The sequence below is a fragment of the Meleagris gallopavo genome, chromosome 22, assembly GCF_905368555.1.
Source record: "Meleagris gallopavo chromosome 22, MGAL_WU_HG_1.1, whole genome shotgun sequence".
Lineage (NCBI taxonomy): Eukaryota > Metazoa > Chordata > Aves > Galliformes > Phasianidae > Meleagris > Meleagris gallopavo.
Window position 1 is genome coordinate 2,662,863 of NC_139425.1, and position 16,096 is coordinate 2,678,958.

The 16,096-nt window shown below is 46.2% G+C and overlaps 1 protein-coding gene across 1 annotated transcript; it reads left to right on the forward strand.

The window, feature by feature from the left end:
- Window positions 1-6,946: 6,946 nt before the first annotated feature.
- On the forward strand, window positions 6,947-15,904 carry EDEM2 (ER degradation enhancing alpha-mannosidase like protein 2). The gene is made up of 11 exons (XM_085241680.1): window positions 6,947-7,065; window positions 7,141-7,251; window positions 7,327-7,366; window positions 7,542-7,647; window positions 9,270-9,395; window positions 10,038-10,249; window positions 11,400-11,541; window positions 11,877-12,001; window positions 12,683-12,827; window positions 13,963-14,084; window positions 15,264-15,904. Exons 1-11 carry the CDS (start codon window positions 6,962-6,964, stop codon window positions 15,747-15,749), a joined length of 1,719 nt encoding a protein of 572 aa, XP_085097806.1. The 5' UTR covers window positions 6,947-6,961; the 3' UTR covers window positions 15,750-15,904.
- Window positions 15,905-16,096: the final 192 nt, after the last annotated feature.

The window sequence follows — 16,096 nt, forward strand, 5'->3', positions numbered from 1 at the left end:
GCTAGACCTGCAGGATGGCGATGCTCTGGTGGCAGCCCAATAGCAACCGGCTGGATCTGAGATCTCAAGAAGAACCAAGCTCAGGCCAACGGCTCCCAGGAGATTGGCTTTGTTTCCTAAAACCTCAGCCAGTGTGGGTGAGTTAGAAACCTTAGCTGACAGTAAGAAAAATGCTCTGCTTCTGGCACTGGAGGTAGCAAGAGAAAGTTGAAAAAGTTTTGGTGTTCGACCCTTTAAGACTGAAATGAGAAGACAAACAGGAGGTTAGAGTCTTTAAAACCTCAGAATTTTGCAGCCCATCTCCTCGTTTCAAAGTCCCAAAGCCTAATACAGAGATCAGTTATCATCTCCTGCGTGGGCTACTGAGGACTCTTGCAGAACGCAGTTTGAGTTTCCTTTGACTGAAGGTTAATAGATCCCTCCCTCATCTGCAGAAGAAACCTCTCAGAGTTTTTTTTTTCCATTGGATTTTGTTTTCTTCAGAGAGCAAGGGAAACTTTCAGAATTTTGGACAGGTCATGTTTTCCCCTTCCAGCTATGAAAGCTGCTCTTCATCTGTATACATGTGTACGAATTCAGAAATTATGTGTTGGCAGAAGATGTTGCCCTCAAAGACTTGCTAGATTTAAATCTAGATAAGCAGTCAAGCTTAGTCATCTGAATATTAACTACATCTTACTGAGCTTACTACATTTTGTGAGTGAATGGTACAAGAAGAAATTCTCCAAAATGCCTTTAAAACAAGCAAGTATTGTTCAGTAAATTCCTAACCCATTTCTAATTCCCACCAATTCTAATTCTCCACCAGATTTTGACACATCGCAAGAAAATAAGAAAGAGGAAAAGACAGGGAGTGAGCCCCGACAACGAGGTCTCACAATAAGCAAAATTCACTTCAGATCTGTTGGCAGCATCCAAAGAAACCTGGTCCCAAAATCACAGTGTGTTCTTGCAGTAGGCTGGTATGTTGTTGTTGTTATTTGCTTGTTGGTACTCTTCCAATTTTTGAGAAATCACAGCTATAAACTTGAAAGACGAAGCCACAGCACTGATACATTTGGCACAGAAAAGCAGATTCAATACATGCTGACACGGGGACTTAACAAAGGCAAAGACTGGTTGGTTATAAATGCATCGCATGCTAAAAATGCTGCAGGAAGGGTGCAAAGTGTGGGATGAGAGGTGTGCTCTGGCTGCTTTGAGCTGCAGGTACCCATGTCATGACCAAGGAGAGGCTGGGATGCCCCTCATACCACTGCTGGCTCCTTCTTTGTATGTGCTGAACAAAATGGTTGGGTTCACAGAGGATGAGAAGCTCAGAGGCAGGTGGTGCTTTTGCATTCTGTTCAATCACATCCAGAGCTAAGGTCCGTCCATAGGTGTCAGATCTTCTGCTGTGCTGGCATCAGTGGGAACCTGCTTCTGTTTCAGTAGAGCTGGAAGCTCATGGCAGAGAGCTCTGCATATCCCTTCACACCAGCCTGTCATCTTCAGATTTGGAGGATGGGCTTTCAAAGCCCGTTGCCATCATGTCACCTCACTGTCTCACAGGAGCTTCGCAGATGGTTCAATGCAGAGCCAGCACTTGTCTCCAAGCTTCTCTATCAGGCTCTAGAAAACATCAAGAGTAGAAACGAATACCATCTTCAAATAAGAAATGAAGGAGCCCCTCAGCCCACTGGTACCTGAGGATTCAGATGGCAGCAGAACTGCTAGGAATACAGACCTCTGGTGACACAGAAGCCACCTGACCACCCATAATAATTGTAACAAGAAATGCAAGATTTTTTAAGAAATAATTTCCACGTTGACAGCTCTGTTGGTTGCTTGCATTCTCTGCAGTGCTGTGGTCACCCCTCTGCTTACAGCCAGTGGCAGAACAGGCCATGGGAGTGGAGACCAGAGCATCACGAGGGCCCAGCCACAGCAGTGATGCTCCCGTGGGTCAGAGCATGCTAGAGAAAGACAAAGAGCCCAGTGGTCACTGCCAGCATCCAAGGGCACAAGCACTGCTCCAAAGAGATGTTAAGATCAACTGCAGCGCTGTCACTCGTGTATCATGCCTCAGCAATCTCCTGTGCTTCAGAGGAAGATAAAATGAATGGCAGCTGCCAAATCCTCCCGCAGTGGATGAAGGGCAGGAGCTCCCTGGAGACAAGAGCTGGGGCACAGTGATGCCAGGCTGCATTCAGATCCTTTTGGTTGACCGGAGAGAGTGGTTATCCACCAACCCTGCTCTGAAAAGTCACTGCCAGTGAACCTCTGTTCACTCTGCTGCAGAAGTGGCCAATTCTGCCACTTTTGTGTGGGTTCTGCCCATCACATCTGTCTTCATCCACAGCTTTGGCAGGCAGCATGAAGAAAACTCCAGTGAGAGAGGAAACTTTGCTGCCTGCCCTGACAACCCAGCCTTTGGCAGCATTACCAGCTCATACACACAGCCCTTGTCTCCTGCCTCGAGAAACAAACTTACCTTTGTTCTGACCTTTTCCTAGCAGCAGGAGACCCTTGTTCTGTGACAAGTTTCAGTGAATTTGCTTTACACAGTCATAAACTAGGGAATAAAACGTCTCTGCAATCTCTCTGTGTTTCCAGACACAGGAGGATTAACTCATTGCTTCTTGCCAGCTATAAACTCCATCTTTTTGCCATGTTCAGTATGTGAATGTGAAAGCTGGGTTACTCTCTCAGAGAAAAATAAAAAGAAGTTTTTTGAACTTTCAAGTCAATCTGGAGCCAAGAACCAAGCTGGATTTCTCAACCCTTTCCCATCATGCATGCTATAGGGCTGAACATCTATAGTCCCAAGCCCCATCTTCTTTTTACTCTATCTCTGCATGAATCCTCAAGAAAAAAACAAGATGCAGCAGTGCCTCCCCAGACATCCCAGGCTCATGTGGCCCAAGGGGCTGACCACAGAACATGATGAACTGAGGCAGAAGGAAAATGCAGCCCATCCTCTGCTTTGCCTATCTGTATTCTACAGACACCAATCATCCGACCAGCTCTAAATCTTCCTGGTAAAAGAATATCAAAGCCACAATCCCTATGGGAAAACACTAGCACTTGGATCAAGAAATTGAAACCTCATTCACACCAGTTGGCAGCTTTGGACTTTATGGATGTCATGTAACGTGGGTGCCATCAATCCCTGCACTAAAAACCAAGACACATTGATGTTAACTCCATTTTATTTTTGCTTTCTCACTTGTCAAAATCTCAACAGTAAGCCAGGCTTGCATAAAATATTCAATTCTATATGGAGCCACAATTCTTTGAGAACACAGCACAACAGCTCCCGCATGAGCCTGTTTGCTACAGGAGCTCTCACTGCATTAATTCTCTGGTTGCTGCCTATCAACAGCTTCTGCAACTACTTGTTAGTTAAGTTAGTTAGGATAGTGAAAGAAAAAGAAAGGATGGGGAGATGTAAAGAGAGTGAGTTGAACTCGGGGAAGCTGCACGGTGGAGTGCTGCAGAAGCAGCTCATCTCATCTCTGCTGTCACTTCCAAATGCTGTCTGAGTGGGCCATGCACTGTTTTCCTGCCCAGAAGCACAGAGCAGTGCAATGCTGAAACACTTTACCTGCCACAGCCATGCAGCTCGCAGCCCAGTTGCTTCATTCTGAATTTGCAGCATGGCTTAATACCAGATCACCAAGAGGAAGGCCGTGCCTTCTGTTGGGCTGTATGTCTTTTATGTTAGTCAGGTGCTAACCAAATGAAATCAATTCTGAACTTAGAAAAAGCAATTGGAAATGTCTGGTCTTTTATAGTGAAATCTCAACTGCAGCAGCCCACAGCACTTGGAGAAAAATCAATCATTGTTTCCATCCCACTATGCATGCCACTGAAATTAAGAATTGATGTTTGGCTGCAAAGGAAAATTATTTCAAGCGAACCACCTTAGGAACAGTTTTCAATGTTCATAAAACTCCTGTTTACGTTTCTTCTCATAACAGACAAACTCCTACATCCCGCCATGAATAATAAATATTAATGGCTAATCCTGATTTACATAGTTTCCATCTTAATGGGCATCAAAATTGCAAGCAGGGCAACAGCACTACTTACCGTAATAGCAAGTAGTAAACAAGCCGTCAGCCTAAAGATGCCATAAACCTGTGTGTTCAACGCCCCTGTAATTACACTCTCCCTCACATCCAAGTGAAACTTGGTATTATTTTGCCAGTGGCCTTTTCATAAAGACTGAAAGCCCGGGGAGCCAGTCAGACACGTGGAGCAGTACTTAACTCCGAGGCAGACGAAATATTGCAGCGTTGTGTCCATTTGAAAGCACCGCTCCCCCCACCTGCAATTTGTTGCATCGTGCAGATATCACTGCATGATCTGAGGAATGCATGCTGCGTTGGTGTCCCTCTGGTGCGTCCTATGGTCACATCAGACACCACCCAGACCTCCAACTGATGTCTGTCCTGTGTGTGCTGTGTGTGTGATTACTGACACGTTCAGTGGCTTTTCACAGCCCACAGTGTTAGAACCCACCTGGTCCATCAGTGTTCAGGAACAGTGACAGCACTGCCCTCAGAGCAGGTTGGGCATTAACTCTCACTGTCCCTTGCAGCTGAATCACAGAATCACAGAATGGCCAGGGTTTGAAGGGACCTCAAGGATCATGAAGCTCCAACCCCCTGCCACACGCGGGGCCACCAACCTCTACATTTAATACCAGCCCAGGCTGCCCAGGGCCCCATCCAACCTGGCCTTGAACACCTCCAGGGATGGACGGGGCATCCACAGCCTCTCTGGGCAGCTGTTCCAGCACCTCACCGCTCTTATAGTAAAGAACTTAAGCTGGAGGGGCAGAAAGCTCTTTTTCTCCAATCTGTCATAACTAGGACCTATGTTTGTGGGTGTTTTTTGGTGTTGTTTTTTTCCAGTGAAAATTTCTTACACATGCACAGTGACTAATTACCAGGCTTCAATTAGTGCCCACCATGCGGCACCCCTGGAATTCACCCACCTGATGGCAGCGCATCCCAGCCCTCCGCGCTGGACGCGGCTCTGCCCTGCTTCCCCTTCAGCTTCAGAAGCACTCAGCCAACTTTTGGAATTCGCAGCCTGACTTTGATAGAGAAATTGCGGTAAATGACAACAGTGCAGAACGCTGCTAGAATTTAAGTCTGGAAAATGAACTTTAATAAAACTCTCGCCGGTAATATATTGTGACGGTGTTTTCATTCTCCCCGCTACGCAGCGAGATACCGCTGCAGCCTTGAGCCACGGAGAGCAGACAGCGCGCTGATAAACGGCCCCAGAACCTCAATGAGAGCACTGACACCTAGCGGGACAGCACGGCGGGGCTGCGCAGCATCTCTGGCTTGAGCTGGTTGGGTGCACTCTTGGCTGGGTAAGGAGCTGGCTGGAGGGCCGGGCTCAGAGAGTGGTGGTGAATGGAGTTAAATCCAGCTGGCGACCGGTCGTGAGTGGTGTTCCCCAGGGGTCGGTGCTGGGGCCTGTCCTCTTCAATATCTTTATTGATGACCTGGATGAGGGCATCGAGTGCACCCTCAGTAAATTCGCAGATGACACCAAATTGGCTGGAAGTGTGGATCTGCCTGGGGGTAGAGAGGCCATACAGAGGGATCTGGACAGGCTGGAGATCTGGGCTGAAGCCGGGATGAGGTTCAGCAAGACCAAATGCCGGGTCCTGCACTTCGGCCACAACAACCCCAGGCGATGCTACAGGCTTGGGGCGGTGTGGCTGGAGGACTGCGTAGAGGAAATGGACCTGGGAGTAGTGATTGATGCTTGGCTGAACATGAGCCGACAGCGTGCCCAGGTGGCCAAGAAGGCCAATGGCATCCTGGCTTGCATCAGGAATGGTGTTGCCAGCAGGAGCAAAGAGGTGATTGTTCCCCTGTACTCAGCACTGGTGAGGCCGCACCTCGAGTAATGTGTCCAGTTTTGGTCCCCTCACTGCAAGAAAGACATTGAGGCCCTGGAACGTGTTCAAAGGAGGGCAACAAAGCTGGTGAGGGGTCTGGAACACAGGCCATATGAGGAGAGGCTGAAGGAGCTGGGAATGTTCAGCCTGGAGAAGAGGAGGCTCAGGGGAGACCTCGTTGCTCTCTATAACTTCCTGAAGGGAGGTTGTGGTGAGCTGGGGGTCGGCCTCTTTCTCGTGTCATTAGTGATAGGACCAGAGGGAATGGTTTCAAGCTACGGCAGGGGAGATTCAAGCTGGACATTAGGAAGTATTACTTTTCAGAAAGGGTGGTCAGGCACTGGAATGGACTGCCCAGGGAGATAGTGGAGTCGCCGACCCTGGGAGTGTTCAAGGAAAGACTGGATGTTGTGTTGAGGGACGTGGTTTAGTGGGAGCTATTGGTAATAGGTGAACGGTTGGACTGGATGATCTTTTAGGTCTTTTCCAACCTTGGTGATTCTATGATTCTACGATGGCAGAACGCTAACAGCAGCCTCTTGTCTTGCTGAACAGAGAGCTGTCAGAGCGCCGGCTTGGTGCCCGCACTGCTGTGAGTGCACTGCTTTGCAGCTCTGATGGCTGCTTTGCAGCTGATTGCTGCATTGCAGCTCTGATGGCTGCTTTGCAGCTCTGATTGTTGCTTTGCAGCTGATTGCTGCATTGCAGCTCTGATGGCTGCTTTGCAGCTCTGATTGTTGCTTTGCAGCTCTGATAGCTACTTTGCAGCTCTGATGGCTGCTTTGCAGTTCTGATGGCTGCTTTGCAGCTCTGATAGCTGCTTTACAGTTCTGATGGCTGCTTTGCAGCCGATCGCTGCTGGCTCCTGCTCCGTCCAGGCGCCACGGGCGCAGAGGGAGGGCTTGCTGCGGGTCAGTACTGAGCTTGGAGCAAGAAGAGGAGCAACTATTTGCGTGGTGCGAGGACAAGGGGGAACGGCTTTAAGCCGGCACAGGGAGGCGCGGGTCGGATGAGGCGCAGAGCTCTGTGCGCATGCGCTGTGGCGGCGCCGCCATGGCGCTGCCGCGCTCGCTCTGCTCCGTGCTGTGGCTCTGCGCGCTGCGGATCCCCGCGGGGCCCGGTGCCGCCGCCCCAGGGCTGGACGTGGCTTCGTACCGGTGAGATCGGGGCCGGGAGGGGCTGGGTGAGAGTGAGATCGGCGAGGTGCGAGCGCTGTGCTGTGTGTGCCGCAGGGAGCGGGTGCGCGCCATGTTCTACCACGCCTACGAGCACTACCTGGAGAGCGCGTTCCCCTACGACGAGCTGCGGCCGCTCACCTGCGACGGGCACGACACGTGGGGCAGGTGAGGGCGGAGGGGCGCGGAGGGGCCGGGCGGCCGGGCCTCGGCTCCGCGCTGCAGCTCCGTGCTTCCCCGCAGCTTCTCACTGACGCTGATCGACGCCCTGGACACGCTGCTGGTGAGTGTCCAGCGCCGCGCCGCCCGATGAGCAAAGAATTCATACTCGCCTCTAACCTAAATCCACCTCTTTTCCTTTAAAGCCGTTCCCCTGCCGCTATGTATCCATGTAATTGTCCCCCAGCGTGGGCTCGTGCCCAGTTTTCCCGTGCTGTCACACTCTTGTCACGCTGCAGATCCTGGGAAATGTCACCGAGTTCCAGCGCGTGGTCACCGTGCTGCAGGAAGGGCTGGATTTCGATATCGATGTCAACGCGTCCGTCTTCGAGACAAATATCCGAGGTGAGGTGGGTTTTTCTGTGCTTTGTGATGCTGTGAGAGCCTCTGGGGTGCAGGCAGAGGTAATAACCTCACAGGGAGGCTGTAACGTGGTGTCACAGGACGTGTAGACGCTCAGAAAAGTTCCAGTAAGCGTCACCTCCTTTCTGTCTTTGCAGGGCACCTCTCTGCTTCCTGCCTCAGTGTACACAGTTACACGTGTCACTTTCAGTATCCTACTGCCAAGTTTTAAGCTTTGCTATAATGTGTCTTCTATGGAAACAGTGTGGATTTAATGCATTCCTTTTTGATGTACTGTTTTGGAAGAAAGATTATATTGTCCTCCTCTTCTCTGCTCTTGTGAGGCCCCATCTGCAGTGCTGTGTCCAGGTCTGAAGCCCCCGGTACAAGAAGGACAGAGAGCTGTTGGAGAGGGTGCAGAGGAGCCACAGAGATGATCAGGTGGCTGGAGCGGCTCCCCTACGAGGACAGGCTGAGGGAGCCAGGCTTGTTCAGCCTGGAGAAAAGAAGGCTGGGGGTGAGCTCACTGCAGCCTTCAGTACCTAAAGGGAGCCTACAAACAGGAGGGGAATCAACTCTTTGAGAGGGTAGATAACAGCAGGACAAGGGGAAATGGTTTGAAGTTGAAGGAGGGAAGATTTAGGTTGGGAGTCGGGGAAGTTCTTTACAGAGAGAGTGGTGAGGTGCTGGAACAGCTGCCCAGAGAGGCTGTGGATGCCCCGTCCATCCCTGGAGGTGTTCAAGGCCGGGTTGGATGGGGCCCTGGGCAGCCTGGGCTGCTATTAAATGGAGAGGTTGGTGGCCCTGCATGTGGCAGGGGGTTGGAGCTTCGTGATCCTTGAGGTCCCTTCCAACTCTGGCCATTCTGTGATTATTAATCTCTTGCTTTGGTGCTGTAAAATAAAACTTGTCTTTTGTTTTGTTTTGTTTTGTTTTGTTTTGTTTTAAATTACAAAGATGTTTGCCTTCAGTGGAGTGGAATGTTGTACCCTATTGAGCACCTCTCTGCTTTGGTGCTGTGAGACGGAGAGACAGGAAGATAGCTGTTAGTTATGCTCTTTTTGTTGTTGTTGTTGTTGTTGTTGTTTCTCCTATTAAACAGTACTGAGCCAGCTTTTGCAGCACTGTAATTTCTCTGTGTTTATGCTTGTTATGTGACATCAGGCAAACCTGTGAAAAGAACTGAAAACTCACAGCCTCTGACAGTCAGACTACAATTCTTTACTCTAACCTAAGCCTTTTTCTGCAAGTTTAGTAAGGTATGCTGTATTACAGAAACATGACATAAAGCTGTCTGGAAGAAATGAAACACAATTCCACTTTAGGATGTCACAGCCGCTATACTTGTAGCTTTTTAATTTTCTGCAGGGCACTGCAGATACAGGAGGGCAAGTGGGATCTGATGCTCCTAATATAATGGAATAAATATACCCAGGTACCTATGGCAAATAGGAAGGAACAAACAACTCTTCTGAGGCATTGAATTAGAGTCTTAATGATGTGCCGTCTGACTTTTCTTCCTCATAAATGCTGTTCTGTGTCAAGATAAAATACAGCTGCTTTGGGACTTCATTCTCCTTCTGTCCCAGCATTTTCTAATGGGATTCTCACTGTGCACCTTCCAGTGGTTGGTGGCCTCCTTTCTGCTCACTTGCTGTCCAAGAAGGCTGGCGTTGAAGTGGAGGTGGGATGGCCGTGCTCTGGACCTCTCCTGAGGATGGCAGAGGAAGCAGCTCGCAAACTGCTGCCAGGTGAGAACTTGTCTGTTTTGTGCTGCTGTGGTTCCTGAGGTCACTGGTGCACTGGAGGAAGATGGCACTGCTTGATTTGTGAGTTTGCAAAACAGTCCTACATTCCCTGAGCTCTAAGGAGGTGAACTTTGTTTGCAGGAAGGCATATTGTAAGTTCAGGACACAAGTTGTCCACGTGTGTGCCAAGTGTTATATGTGCTCAGTGCAGCAATTTGTTAATTGCTTGCTGTGGGAAATATTTTATATGCATGAGAAATGCTGTAAAGACTGTGAAACAACAGCTTGCAAAGACAAGAAGATGCAGCCTCGTCTGCCCCTCTGTGAGCCATGCTAGGAAGTGTGCTCTGACAGCATGACGCCATTTCCTTCTCTGCATGCTCCCTGGGCTACCCTTGAGCAGTCATGAGCTCAGTTTTTGCATGCTGCTGACCAGCATCTGTAGTTATGTTTCACTGACTGCTGTGTTTGTGCAGGGATGCAGCCTCTGCTCTGGATAGGGGAGAGTAGATCTGCAGTAGCTTCTGTGGCTCCAGTCCAGTTTGTTGCTGCTGTATGTGCCTGGGATTGTAGGGAGCACCTTCTTATCAATCTGATAAGATGTAACAGTGAACGCTCTCATGTGAACCAACGATTTCGTTTCAGCTTTTCAGACTCCCACTGGGATGCCTTATGGAACAGTGAACTTGTTGCATGGAGTAAACCCTGGGGAGACCCCGGTTACCTGTACTGCTGGAATTGGTACTTTTATAGTGGAATTTGCCACTTTAAGCCACCTGACTGGTGACCCAGTGTTTGAGGATGTTGCCAGGAAGGCTCTGAAGGCACTGTGGAAAAACCGCTCAGATATTGGACTGGTGAGTGAGGACATAGCCTTTGAATTTTCGTATAGCTTGAGGGTTCTAAGCTGTATTCTAAGCGTTGAAAGTATAAACTAAGGAGAAAGCATTGGATAAATAACCACAGTGCTAACAACGGGGCTGAAAGTCGCATGTTTGATGTTGTTCCTGAAGACATGCAGCATGCACATCTTTGCTTTAGTGGTGCAACTCAACGTAATGCTGTTGTTTTGCACCAGAACAGATGTGGCTGGGAGACAGAAATGCCTTCTGCTGGGCATTGCAGCTTTTGTAACAGCAACTGTACAACATTACACGAAAGATCTATCAATACATGGTGTGAGATTGGCCTATGGAAGGAAATAAGAACACCAGGGTATTTCTAGCCTCTAGCATTCTGGGGCTCTCCAGAGCTAGAATGTATGTGAAGTATAATAGATGTTTTCATATGCTATGTGAATCATAGATCATCTTGAGTTGGAAGGGATCCGACAAGGATCATCGAGTCCAACTCATGGCTCCACGCAAGACTACCCAAAATTCAAACCACATTGAACTTCAGCAGGCCTGGTGCCTGCTGGAAACACTTCTGTTTGCTTTGGGGTCTGTTTATTTTTATTTGATGCCCTGATTGTTGTGCTGGAAAGAAACAGAATAACTTTTTTTCCGTCTTCGCAAAGCTAGTTACGATTATTCTTAAATTCTCCTTCAACTCTTTGGAGGCTGAAGACTGCCAGGTGTGAAGGATCTATTTAAATATTAGCATGGCAGCTCTCTCATGCCCCGATGTTGTTGGCATCCTGCTCTGTACCTCATCATCCTTCTCTATGCTTTCATAAGATAGAAATTAGTACCAGCCACATGATGTCCAGACTGTGTTTTTTTACAGTAGCATGACATTTTGTTTTGGCCACTGCAATGTTTGTGCTGAAAGCAGAAAATCCGCAAGTAATGATTTTCTATGCTTTGTACTTCTCTAGTGCTGACAGACATCTCTTGTACTAGGGAAAACACTCACTGATTTTGTCACCGTGAATCTTTTTCTGAGAGGAGGTTAGAGGCTTTTTGTGTGATGTTGCTGTTGTGGGAATTATTTTAATTATTGTTTAAAAGATGGGCTCTATTTCCACTCTAACACTCTCTTTCCTTCTCCCCACACCTCCTCCAGGTTGGTAACCACATTGATGTGGTAACTGCCAAATGGGTGGCCCAAGATGCTGGCATTGGAGCAGGAGTGGATTCCTACTTTGAATACCTTGTTAAAGGAGCCATTCTCCTGCAGGACAAGGAGCTGATGTCCATGTTTCTAGGTAAGCAGGTTGGTTGTTTTGTCTGTTTTTCCTTGTGCTGAAGGGTCCCAGGAATGTGCCCTTGGCTTCACCTGTAAAAGGTTCTCTTTGGGAGAATAAGGCTAATAAGTTCCATTTGGGACTGTTCCCAATGTCTTTGCTATAATACTTTGGACCAATCTTTGATAAGAGTTATCACAGTGCACGTTCTGACAAGGAGGAAAGCACAACTCATTTGTTTCTCATAGCTGAGGTGAAACAGGGACTTCAGTCATTCTGAAAAAGAAGAACATTTGTTTTATTACCTACTCACCTATGCTTGTTCTTTTTGTTTGTTTTTTTTTTTTAATACATAGAATATAACAAAGCTATCAAAAATTACACAAAGTTTGATGACTGGTACCTCTGGGTTCAGATGTACAAAGGAACAGTATCCATGCCTGTTTTTCAGTCTCTGGAGGCTTACTGGCCAGGCCTGCAGGTGAGGGCTGTCATATTGGTAGCATACAGTGATGTTGTTTAAGTTGATCTATAAAAAGTTACAGATATAACCCTCATCTCTGCTGGTTTAAAGCTCTGTTCTAATCTCTGGTGATGTCTACAGTAGTCCTCAGTTCTTGAAAGAGTAAATGTTGACTCCACCTGTGGTCTAATTAAAAAAAGTTACTAAGCACAGAAGGTGGTTTTGTTGTAGCAAACTCTGCTGATAGTGATCTCATAATCTAGATGGGAACCTGAAGGAAAAACAAAACAGTTTTTCTGCTGCTACCACATAAATACATTCTTCTCATGAATGCTTCCCACAGAGATACACTGAGAAGTTTGCTTTCTTATCAGTACTAATGTTTGGTCTGGGAATCGTTATCCCTACTGGAACAAACTGGATCTTTTTCCAAAGGAAACCCAGCCTTCTGTTAACTGAAAATCAAGGCGACTTTGAATTCTGCACACCTGAAATAATGTTATCCAAGAGAAAAGCAGTATCTAGTGCCTCTTCAGTTCTACCTGTTCTTAAGGCATCGTGCCTAAATGCTCATCATACCATTTAGACTTGCCGAGCAACTCATTTCTTGTTTTGACTATGGGAGTGTTACTGAATCAACCTTTTTACTGTTTCTTTCTCACTGTGCCATTGCTTTGCTAATTCTTTTGTCTCTCTCAGAGCCTAATTGGGGATGTAGATAATGCCATGCGAACCTTCCTCAACTATTACACTGTTTGGAAGCAGTTTGGTGGGCTGCCTGAGTTCTACAACATTCCTCAGGGCTATACAGTGGACAAGAGAGAAGGATACCCGCTCAGGCCAGGTAAGCAGAAATGAAATAAAAAGGAACATGAAGTTCTGGTTTTGCTCTAGTGGTGAGATCAGACCAGATGTTAGCAGTAACTGTCACCTAAAAACTCCTGCCCAGTTTTGTTCTGACTTGGTTCCTGCATGGGTTTCACCACTGCTGTCCATTGTCAAAGCCAAATGCTTTGCTTTCTGCCATTCACAAAGGCAGGGCTATTGAAAAAAGCAGACAGTAGTGTTATTATATAAAGGGGCCCCGTTAATGAATTGAGTTCCCTGTGTCAGATATGACAGGTTTGTGTTAGATTCTCTAACGTAGGGTAGTTTTATTTTAAAGTTATGTGAAATGTTCATGTGATTGCTTATTCCCTTCGATTTAGGAAGTGAAAGACTGTTCTAGTTCTGCTGTGTTCCTGAATCAAATTAATTCCAGTTATATGAGTAAACATCAACACATAAGAGGTTTAATGTTGTTTATAATGCTGCAATGCAATCTCTTTCCTATTAAAATCTTTCTGTTTGGCTTTTATTTTCCTGACAAAAATTTCACATGTGGTTATTAGGTCAGTAAAGCTTTGTAAGTAATAAATTGCCTTTTGGTCAGAGCATTTAGGTGAAATCCTACACTTCTACCAAAAACACCAATGTTAACTTCAGTGTCTATTATAGCAACAACAAAAACTTTTTTGAGTGCACGTGTTGCCTACATACAGTGTTCCTATACTGACAGTTTTCATTGTGTTCCAAAGCTTTACAGCTTTTTCTCTAAAGATTATGTTTGAGAGGTTCAATTTTATTTGTAGTCCTTTCTAGAAACGTCTGTCTTTGCTTATTTTGACAACTGAATTTTTATCCTTTTGTGTGCTCCTCTTCTTCAATGTGGAAGGCAGCACTATTCAATCTTACCTGAGTTGATGGAACATGGTTACAGTGAATTTCTTTGTAGCACATCTTCACTAGAAGCAAGTCTGTGCATTTTTAGCCAGAGGAAGCACAGGACAAGCTAAGCTACTTACGTGGTCATATTAAAACAGTTTGATAATTCAGAGAACATCTTCTCTTCGCCATATGCATGGTTTGGTAATCTTCATGCTTGCAACCGTGTGTTAATTAGTTTTGGTTTGAGGTTGGTCTTGTTTTGTTTTTTGCAGAGCTGATTGAGAGTGCAATGTATCTGTACCGTGCCACACGAGATCCCATACTCTTAGAACTGGGAAGAGATGCAGTGGAGTCGATAGAGAAGATCAGCAAGGTGGACTGTGGGTTTGCAACTGTAAGTGTGGCTGCTAAATAGCAGCTTTAGTATAGGGAGTGTACTGAGGGGTGATGTTGTGCTTTGAGTCAAATGATCACATCTATTAAAGCATGACTTCTTTTTCAAATAAAACCCTTGTTTTTCTCTAAAGCTGAACTGCTGATCGTGTTTCTGGGAGTAACTTTCCTTACAGACTGAAAAGTGGGCCAAGTTCTTTTAACAGTTTGTCACACCAGAGCTTAAAACCTAGAAAAGCATCAGAATCTTCTCAGCTTTCCTGTATCTTGGTAGGTATGAGGAGTCCCACATTGGCAGGAGGGCTCATATGCTCTGTAGAAGTGAATGGGCCTCTGCCTGTCAGTTGTAAAACAAATGGAAAAAAGCACCCAGAAGTTCAGGATTTGAGAGACACAGGAAGCCTGACTGCCAGTGAAGACTGAGGCAAAAACCCTGAGTAGCTCAGCCTTCTCCATATCTGTTACAGCCTGTTCTCCCTTCTCATTTATCAGAGACAGTACTCTCTTCTTGGCCTTTCTTTTCTGACCAGTGACCCTATAGGATCCCTTCTTGTTTTATTTTGCATCCCTTGCCAACTTCAGTTCTGTCTGTGCCTTAGCTTTCCTAATCCCATCACGTTCTCTTCCCAGACCACATGTACAGGCAGTAGAAGCAGGAACATTTCGTTATAACATCTCAGTTTGTCCAGCTGATTATTGCTTAGCCAAGCTGGTTTCATCCTTCCTTGTTTCATTTCTTACACATGAGGATGTGAGCTCTTGCAGACTAAAAAAAGCATCCTTAAAGAGTTGCCAGCTCTGATCAGTTTGTCTGTCCCTGTAGTCAGTTTCCTAGTGGATCTCATCCACTCATTAAACAGCTGAAAGTTTTCTGAAGATGTAAAGGTTTTGGTTTTTTTTAGTTAGGTAAATGATGGGAAGATTATTCTCCTTACCCCCATAGGAAGTACATTTCTCTTGACTTAGTTTCCTGTTTCGAATCACCGGATCATATTAATTCAAAACAGATGAAAATTTGTTGGTATACTGTATATTACCATCTAAAGTATGGGGTGTATTGATACTGTGCTGTTTGATGTAGATGAATTGCAAGCTGGTTTTACTTTTTTTTTTCTTCTTTTTTCCCCCCAAGTTCTTGAATTTGATATAAACATAACCCATTGGCTCTCTTCTTCTGTAGATCAAAGACTTGAGAGATCACAGACTGGATAACCGCATGGAATCCTTCTTTCTGGCTGAAACAGTGAAATACTTGTACCTACTGTTTGACCCAGACAACTTCATTCACAACGATGGATCAGACTTTGATGTTGTGATCACCCCTTACGGCGAATGCGTCTTGAGTGCTGGAGGGTACATCTTCAACACCGAAGCTCATCCCATTGACCCTGCAGCCCTGCATTGCTGTAGGAAGCGGAAAGAAGAGCAGTGGGAAGTAGAAGACTTAATGAGGGAGTTTTACTCACTTCAGAAAAATAAGAAATTCCCCTTAAAGCAGGCTTCTGACTGTGGTGAAGGGGAATGTGCAAAAGACCCCGCAGGTGCATCTTTAGGTGGAAAGAAAAGAAACTCAAAGAAGAGCTCACACTCCCTTTTGAGTTGCCCCAATCAATCTTTTAACTCTAAACTTGCTGTACTGGGACAGGTCTTCCTGGACAACACTTGATTATGTGTTTATTATCAGTATAAATTACTGAACTTGATCCAGACTCTGGGAATGTATTTTTATAGTTTCGTAATGGAAAAAGCCATACCTCACAATGTGAATTGTATGAAGTGAAAAAAACTTCACATTAAATTCTGCTGCTGCTGGTTCATAAATGTGATTCACACGTTAGCTGTTGATGCTATGAAGTTGCTAACCTCAAAACTGTCGGTTGCCTGAATAGCAAGCAGGTGTTCAGAAGGAAAAGGCTCTCCAGGTTGAGAGGTACTGTGTTTATGTGCTCCATAAAAGTGAGCCTAAGTGGTCGATAAGGAAGAAGCACTGGATTACAAGCTCTAGTTGCAGCA